This window comes from Leucopleurus acutus (genome assembly GCF_964270905.1).
Source record: "Leucopleurus acutus genome assembly, chromosome: 5".
In the NCBI taxonomy this organism is placed as follows: domain Eukaryota; kingdom Metazoa; phylum Chordata; class Mammalia; order Artiodactyla; family Delphinidae; genus Leucopleurus; species Leucopleurus acutus.
This window is the reverse complement of record NC_139147.1, coordinates 60,384,105-60,393,315: the sequence shown is the minus strand read 5'-3', so window position 1 is coordinate 60,393,315 and position 9,211 is coordinate 60,384,105. Positions and strand designations below refer to the sequence as shown.

Genomic DNA, 9,211 nt, shown 5'->3' with positions numbered 1-9,211 from the left:
CCAGATGACTCTGGTCTTCAGGGTACTCCTCAGCTTCAGCGCATCATATTTTGATTGTGGTTAAAGATTTGGCAAAAGGCCAAGATTACTGACTATATTAACATTTCTATGAATTGTATTATCAATCGCTAGACAATCAGAGTTGGCTATACATCTGGCATTCAAGAGACTACAAGCAGAGATTTCCGGCCACATGTGCTGTCCTTGACTTCATTACTCTCTCTCTCTCTCACCTCCAACCCACACAAAGAGGAATTCGTTACATCACCTCCAATGTTAATTGCAAATAAATGCTTGATTCTGGACCAGGGACAGGGTACCACTGTACACACCACAGACTCTGCTAACATCCCCAGACTTGCTCTTTGGCTCATCCTAGTGGAATACGGAGCCTATCGTTCAGTAAACAATCCATCTCTAGGGAGAGCAACGACAAGCCTGTATAAAAATGTGATGCCTGTCTTAAGGACAGCCTCGATTAATGGCAGGACTAGGGACGGTCCCAGCTGCAGAGGGTGGCAATGCTGTAGAAGTAGCAATATTTCTTCTCGACCTTTATAAACCTCTTGCCACAGCAGCATGCACAGAAGGACTGACTGAAAACGCTGGCGGTATTTTCCCTATATTAAGCTATTAGCCAAAACAAATTTAAGGGCTCATGAATTCTTTGGGGTTCCAAAAACAAGTACAGGTACAAAACCAAATATTTCAAGAGGGTATTTTTCCCCATGTTAAGTTGCCTCATCTTAATTCTATGCCAGAATCGCTAAATATTTAATCCTTTACACGTTTTCCATTTTGAGGTGGGATTAAAGAAACAATTTAGGAAGAGCCAGGGAAGAACAGTAATCTATTAATTAGTGGAAACCACATATACCCTGTTTCTTCTCTCCTAGTGAGATACTTTTATCTTGGGAAAGGTGAATGAGAAGTAATGTGCAAGTTAAGTGGGAAGACGTCAATCAGCCCCTCAAAGAGAGCTCATACCAGAATAATGGGAACGCCAGAATACTGGCTTTTGCAACTTGGGGCTATTACTGACAGTGCCTGAATTACTTATAGCAACAAAAAATCAAGCTCTTGATATTAACCAGCGACCCTACCCACAAAGAGAGTAAAATCTTCCCGATAGGAGTGTCTGTTCTCGTCCAGCCGTTGTCACGAGTGTGCTAGCACCTGACCAGGCAACACGTGGGAAGAGGAAAAAAACACTGATGCCTACTGGAGTTACTTAGAGTAAATCCAAACAATAAATCCATAAGAAATAAGATCAATGTAAGAACTCATCACCTAAACTCATGACCGCTGTGCATTACACTAGCAATAATTAGGCTCGTAATTATTATCAACTTTCAAGATCAGATGACAGCGTAAATCCATTTGGTCGTCTTCTACCCTGTTTGAGTAGTTAATGTCTAATACTTCAGAAAGAGAAATCCCCATAACCATACAATATGGTATTTGGGGATCGTTTTTTCACTCTGAAATGCTGAAAATGGACTGGCTTCAATATTCTGACCTGAAATATTTTTTCCAGTCTTAGGAGACTCCTAATAATAATTCACACCTCTCTGGTGCTTTAGTTTTTCGTTGTTTTTCAGTGCTTTCCACATACCGCATCCCTCTCGTGACCCTCCCGTGTCCCCCCGCACAACCGCTCTGTGAGGTAGCCAGGGCAGCATCAGTACCCCACTTGACAAATGAACCTGAGACTCAGGGAAGTGACCTGACCGAGGGTCGCATGGCTATTAGGAGTTGAAAGAGGGACTAGAAACTACCCTAATCCAAAGCTCTTTCTCCCATACTAATGGGTGGCAATTGCTTCTATCAATTTCTGCATTAGCAATCCACATCCTTTTCAACTTCTGGTGACTGAGTTAGTTAATAAGGTGACTGGAAAGGAATGGCTCTACTTTTACTGCTTTGATATAAAAATCCCTTAAATGGTGAAGTCAGAAAAATTCATTTCTTCCCAGTCCAGTGCCTAAACCTGAGCATGGCCCTATAACGCCTTTAAGAAACCGGGGATAAACGCAAGCATCCCACGCGTACCGAAGTGTAGGATGCAAGGGAGCAGAGGGAGGAGACGCCCTCCCGCCCCCGGAGCCGTACAGAAGGCACTTCATACTATGTCCTCAGCAGGGTGGTGGAAGGGGTGCGTGCCCAGGGTGGAGAACTGGTGCCAGTTCCGCAGGAAGCCCCGATTGTACTGGCCTGTGTCCACGATGAGCCCGCAGAGCAGCCGGCGCCCCGTCTTCTGTCGAAGGGCCTGCTGCACTTCCCTCTCCGTCACGTTGTAGCTGATGTTTATCAGCTGGATCAGGAAGATGTAGGCCATGCCCCCCATGATGATCACAGAGTACCACACGCAGGTGAAGCACAGAGCTGAGCTGGGAGCAGGAAAAGGCAGGTCAGGGCGGCCAACGCTGCACATTCAGAGAGCTCTCCCCATGGTAACATTTTACACACGTAGTACTTACTCCTAAGGACGCTGGCCCCTTCCCTGATTACCCCACTTGGAAGATACTTTTCTCTCCTCGGAGTGCCAATAAATAACCTGCTTCACTTATGACTCTTAACATGTTCTTATAATTACTGGTGCCTCCTTTTCTAGGATGTGATACTAGAACAGCAGGGACTGTTTTGTGTGTTTCGTGTCCCCCACACAGCCAAGAGTGTCTGACACAACTGCAGTCAAGATCTGTTTGTTGCATGAATAATTCCTAAATTGTTCTTAACGCAGAAGAAAACGGAGGCGCCGTGAGATTGCTGTAAACGTCCTCAAGGGAGCTGTGGGTGGGACCGAGCAGCAGTGCTAAGGTTGCTCATCCCCGTTCTTTTCCGTACAAGGCCGACGAGCACAGGTAAGAGGACAGCTCCCAGCACCAGCAGCCCTGAAGGAGCGCCAGGAGCACCGTCACATTTCAAATCCCGCTTTCCAAAACCAAACAGGGTCACACAGGACAAGAAAGCTGCTTCCAGCTCATTAATAAGGCTGTGAGGAGAGGCTGCCGATTAACGTCTGCCAAGTGATTATTTTCAAACATCTGCACGTGAGTTAGAGGGAAATTCATTCAGAATCTTCATCTGTTAAGCTGAAAGGGACCTCAGGGATGATTAAATCGCCACAAAGATGAGGAAAACTGAGGCCCAGTGAGGAGACATGAATCGTGGGTCCATAGCACTGAGAACACAGCAGCAGGACTGTGTTCCTCATCTCATTTACGGGGCCCACAGAAAGCCTAGAAAACTCATGCTTACCAACATACAGACACAACGACCCCCAAGGGCCTCTGCTTTCTTCTCGCTCTTTGTTTTCAAGACACTCCCTGCTTTGTCCACATAGCACCCCTGTGTGGGCCCTTGTCTGTACCAGTCTGTGGACAGATCTCCCCCTCGCCACTGCAGAGCTAGACATTCGTGGGCATTAGAACAGATGGGCCCTCCTCCGCAGGTTAAGTTCCTGTCTTCTCTGTGTTGAGAGTCTTCATAGGTTGTGAAATCCTTCAGTGACTACTATTCTTAGTGGGTTGTGATAAATGTCCTCAAGCAGAGCTTTCGGGGACAGGGTGGGCAGGGGACTGGGCCAAAACTAAAAAGTTCCCGCTTCTGCTACAGCACGGAGATCATCACACTGTATAAATGGGCCCCAACCTAAAAACACTGAAGGAAATTCTGACCTAGATACCACAGTAATCATGAGTGGTGATTTAAAAAAAAAAAAAAAAAAAAAAAAGTAGAACAGGAAAAAATCAATGGAGGTTAAATAGAAAAGAAAGGTTACAGAGATTGTAAGCATTTCACGAAAGGGTCAGAAGCGGTAAATTAAGACTGGGCTACAAAGCACCAGAAAACAGCAATAAAGTGAGAATTTCCCCAATAACGAGCGACAAAAGAGACCACATCCATACCCAGAGACTGCTACTTTAGTTATCATTTCAGTTTCGCTGTGGCTACCTTGGACATGCTAGTGGTCGTTTGACTCTGGAGTCCCTGAGTAAGCCTAGTCCTACTTGTAGAGCACTGGTTCCTCCCTTTTTAAGGTCAACGTTCCTTGTGACATCACCCAGGAAAATGCACGTATCCACTGCACAACTGTGCGTTGGCAATTTCAGGGATACCCTGCATCCCCAGAACCTGTCCTGTGTTTTGGGTGAGACCCCCTAACCTAGCAGTGAATCACAGCCCCGCACGTTCACTGCAAATCCACTCCCGCTTCCGTGGGGCCCCGTATGGGGTATCCATGTCTCACCTGTAGTTTGCATAAACTCCAGGGCAATAGAAGAGAGCTGTGAAGACACTTCTATCCGTACAAATGGTGTCCAAGGTCAGCGTTACCCCGTACACCGAGGTGAGGAGGAAGACCAGAAGGGCAAGCATAAATGCTTGATGATTTGATTCTCCGACACAGCTATTTATCCTCCAAACAGCACAGAGGGGGAGAAAACAAACATGTTTTTAAACGTTCTCTAATAGCTCAATAAACAAGAAAGCTTTTAAAACAGAGATAGTGTGAATTTCAGTTATTAAAAAATAAGTTCTCTTGTTTTTCAGTTTTAGGGAATTAAAAACTTGTCTGCTGAGAGATGTCGTCTTATATTCTCCGCTCTCTGCAAGGTGAAATCATATCATTAGCTTAAGGACAAGACTCAGTCAAAAAGCAGAACCTGGCTAACAAATCTTTCTAGGTATTAATAAGTGAAGTCTGTTACCCAAGTCTGTTACCCAATGTTAAGAGAGTTAACACTGTAATCACCACCATAAGGATAGGATGGTATCAGAGTTATAAAAACTTAAAAATGCTAAATCAGAAGTATTATACAATGTGGGAAAACATGTATTACATACACATATTAATAAAAGATCCCAAGAGGTTAGAAGCACAGTGTGGGGTAGAGAACTCAATAGTATGCAGACTACTTGTCAGGTACAGAGTTCCATGTCATGGCCGTTTGCAGGGCAGGATGACAGGCACGCTGGGATGCTCCAGCAGGCCGAGATCTCACAGGCGAGGCTGTCAGGACCTCTGCAAACCAGCGCTTGTAAATGGGCCACCACCCTGCACACACACACGCACATATCCAGGTATGCACGATAATAAATGATGAAGACAGAGAAGAGGAAAACCTAAAAATGAAAATACCTGCTTACTCCTAAAGACAAAGCCCCAGAAAAGCGCTGTCCCTGTTCATGAGCCTTGAACTTAAGGTCTGCTCCTGTGTCCTCCAGGGCTGTCTGCACCCTCACCCTGTCCCATGTCCCCTTCTGAGGGGGAGAGTGTGACATGATCAGAAGCCTAGATAAAAGGCATAATTCACTGACCATGACTGCCTGAAGAACAAGTTGCAAACATGCTACTTACAGCATTCATATCTGAATTAATCACGTTCCTTTAGTTTAAGATTTATTCAGTAAAGCTGCAACATTTTCTTTAAAAGTTGCACTGCACATGTTACGGGTGTCCTCAGGTGTCCTCGATTGTCATTGGCCAGCAAAGAGGTACCCAAAAAGCCCATTTCTGCACCACTAACCAAATAGGGAGTTATCTGGCAGGGCCTTAGGTCAATAGTATCAACTAGAAATCACTGGTAGCATCAAAATGATGACGGATACATGGTCAGAGGATAAGAGTCACCTAAAAGTACAGGAACACTTTCTTGAGCTCTGTGAGCACAGGGGGATGTGCCTATACTACGTCTGATACATTCTTTTTTAAAAAGTCATTCAACTGTAGATACTTCTCTCTTAGAAAGGAGAAGATGAGGGGCAGCTCAAAAGAGAAAGCGGGGGAAAAAAAAAAAACACCTTCAGGAAATGACTGAAAAGAACTAAATTTGTGAAGCTCAAAAAACTGATGACTAAGTGGGAACATCATAACAGCCCACAAATATCTCCAAGGTGTAAAGCTGGGAAGGAAATTTGAGGATGGCCCAAAGGAAGAGCAAACCCGGCTAGAGAGTCTCACGTGAATGCACCCTCCACAAGCCTCCAGATTTTTCCAACATACCAGACGCAGTGATGATCCATCCTCCTCACACAGACGCCGCAGATCCGGCAGTGCCAGGCCCGGGCCGGCCGCACCAGCCGGCACGTGGCGCACCAGTCCTCCTTCCCCGTGGCGGGGCTTCCGGCCAACGTCCTGGGGCAGCCCTTAGGCTCATCCTTGGGCCCGCGGTTGTTGAGACCGCCCGCTGGGTCTGCGCCGGGGAACCCTTTGGGCTTCTCCGGCCCTGTTCTGTTCAGGTATTCAGTGTGGCTGCCGCTTAGAGATCTGTCATCGTTTGCTGGGTTTCTGAGGTAGCCTGGATCCTTCTTGGCTCGGCACAAGGCTAAGAGTATGAGAAGTAACCCACAGGTAAGCAGAGCCAGCTGAGTGGGCCCTACACGCCCCCTGGGGACGACCTCCTGCAGGAACACGTAGTACATGTAGCCCAGAGAGAACAGTCCGAGGCTCAGGAAAAACAGAGTCTGTTCTTTCCTTCTGTGAGTGAGGTAGTAGTACCACAGAGCCAGCACAGGGAGGGAGGTCAAAACCACCACCCCCAGGAGGAAATGCCACGAAGCCACTCGCAGGAAGACAGGCAGCAGGAAGAGTGGGGGAAGGAGGCTAATGTTAACTTTCCTGGCTCCCCTAAGCCAAGGAATCCGGAGGCGGTCAGAGATCGTATCCATGATCCTTTCATAGGTCTCGGGCTGCACGGACTTACACGTGATCCATCTGTTCCGAGAGAGCACAGAGAAGACACCTCTGACGTGTTTGTTGAATGAAAAACCACTCAACACTGTAGGCCAGACAGCAGGATCAATGATAAAAGATGCCAAAGACCAAGCATTCCACTTCCTTACTATTAAACACGAGCTCTTCAGATTCATGTATAATTTCTTAATACGAATGACAAAATGCTTAGATATTTAACAGAACTATTTCTCCACGAAACAAATACACAGGAATACACACGTATTCCACACAAGTCCTGTTCAGACTGGGGTGGGCGTAGAGCCATAAAAATCTCAAAAAAATTCACCATCTAGTTGTGAAGACAACATGGGAATTCAAGAAATATTAGGTAAGTGACAAAGTAGCAAAATCACCCAATGAACTATTACAGTCAAACACGGTAAGGTGTGCTCAGAGGAGAGGACACACTTCTGGGTGGAGTCATCACAGGGGTCTTTGTGGGAAAAAAGGGATTTGTGCTCGACCTTGACAGCTGGCTAGTATTCCTGTGGGTGGAGAGGAAGGCAAGAAGGCGTTCCAGTGGAGAGATGCATGTGCAGCACAAAACCTGTCCTGGGCCGGGGGAGTAAACCAGTTCAATAGGGCAGGGGGCTGCATAAGGAAGCGTGGAGGTCAAACTAGTACAAGTCGAATGACTGAGCTTGGTGGACAGGTAGTATTGTTGACTTTTTTTGCATATTAGGCTATTATGGAAAGGAACAGTTTAAGGAAGGATAACATTGGTTTTAGAAATTTAGAATTAAAATAGAATTTAGAATTTTAAAAAATAGGGCTAGACTTGGAAGTGAATGGGAACTAACTATATGGGAGGCATACAGAGCAGCGGGTCTGTAGAAATGCTGGGAGCCCATCTCATCCAGAAGGGTCTGGAGAGAAGAAAACTCAGGGACAGCCCAGGTCTCAAGGGCTGGGAGGGAGGAAGAGTTAGAAGGCCAGTGGAAGAGCTGTGGTCTTGAGTGATGGAGGTTACAGAAAAGGCATCATTTCTCCATTCATTAGTCCAAAGTGTTCTACTTTCTCAGTATGGGTTTTAGACTAAGACTAAAGAACCTACATTTAAAGACACCTGTAAGAGACTATTGACACTGTCAAGGAAGAATTACAAAGGGATTATGGGATACTAGACAACAGTAGTCCCCAAGAACGCTTCTCATGGCGAGATGAACATACCAAGCAGCATACCAAATCAGCAATGTGCCACTGCAATGACTTTTTTTAACCAGAAGGAATTATTGATGGGAAAAGCAAGTTTCCACCATCTGTGTTCTCCCCACATTATGCTTTCCATGTGATAATTTTTAAATATATAAGTATTTAGAAAATAGATAAAAACCAGGTTATTACTGTTTGGCACAAAATTTTTTCAGTGATATTAGAAATCATCTCTTTGGATAGTTAATTTCCATCACTTGGGATAATGGTGAAAATAAAAGCCAAATACAATAGCATCAATCAGGACTGTGTTGCTGCTCATGCTGAAAACAGCCAGTCCAGGGGAGGCACATGCCTTCTGGCTGGATTTCCTCCCCAGAAACAAGGGGTGAAACCGATTCCAAGAGCAGAAAAATGATTTTTCAACCCTCAAGGCCCTGTGTGGCCAAGTGCAATCCAGTCCCAAGATGTCAGTCTCTGAATGCTGAGACCACTGAGAATTGTAGGAACTTTCTGGTACTAATGTGTTCATTTTAAACTTACAGATTCTCCTGGCCTGCATTTTATTTTTTTTAATGCGTTTAACTTGCCTACTATCCCTTTACCTACCTGTTCTCTCTGTCACCTCCTCCCTTTAAATGAGAAATAATAATGTCCTAGTAAACTGAGCTGAACAGACAGTTGTGCACTACTGAGTAATAATTCATCTTTTATAAAGTCCTCACACTTGACATAAAAGACAACTTTCAGTTGGAGATAAGTGGAAACAGAATGAAGAGCAAATTCTAGTGTTCTGGATGGCTAAGCTGAAAGCATACATGGTAGTTCTCAAAAGGGCCGGAGCGCTCAGCATCTAGAAACACACAGCTCTTACCTATCGCACCCTTCATCCAGATCTTGGCAATCACACAAACAAGCAGCCACGTGGTTCTTTTCCCCATTTCGATCTAGGTACTCGCAGCAGCACAGGGGCTCCAGTTCAGGTTCTTCCGCTTTGTTTTTCTTCCCTAGCTTCATACTGCCCTTCTTGGTCATGATTTCCACCTGTCACCATGAGGCATAAGAAGCCCTCAGGAAGTAAAGTGGAAAGAACACAACTCACATCTTGTAAGCACATCCAAGCCTATACCTGATTAACCACCAACGCCTAAGAAATCAAAAAATGAGAAGAGAGGGAGGTGGTCCCCTTTTCATCAGGCTTTACTGGCTCGGCGTGGCCAGACACAAAGCTCTAGGGCTCTAAGGGCTCCAAGCGCCTTCACCGCCAGGTCCCCATCCAGGACAGGCGCCGCCTGGGCGCTAGCCGTTCCCATGACGACA

At 45.7% G+C, this 9,211-nt stretch overlaps 1 protein-coding gene across 2 annotated transcripts; it reads right to left on the bottom strand.

The window, feature by feature from the left end:
- Positions 1-2,122: 2,122 nt before the first annotated feature.
- ZDHHC23 (zDHHC palmitoyltransferase 23) lies at positions 2,123-8,926 on the bottom strand (the record flags this gene model as incomplete). 2 transcript variants are annotated; one of them, XM_082840569.1, is made up of 4 exons in its annotated part: positions 2,123-2,390; positions 4,253-4,420; positions 6,008-6,718; positions 8,766-8,926. In XM_082840569.1, the coding sequence occupies 4 exons, from the start codon at positions 8,924-8,926 to the stop codon at positions 2,123-2,125; spliced, it is 1,308 nt and encodes a 435-aa protein (XP_082696695.1). The 2 variants fall into 2 exon arrangements, with proteins under 2 accessions (XP_082696695.1, XP_082696696.1); XM_082840570.1 differs by having other exon boundaries at positions 4,253-4,411.
- Between the last annotated feature and the right edge of the window lie 285 nt (positions 8,927-9,211).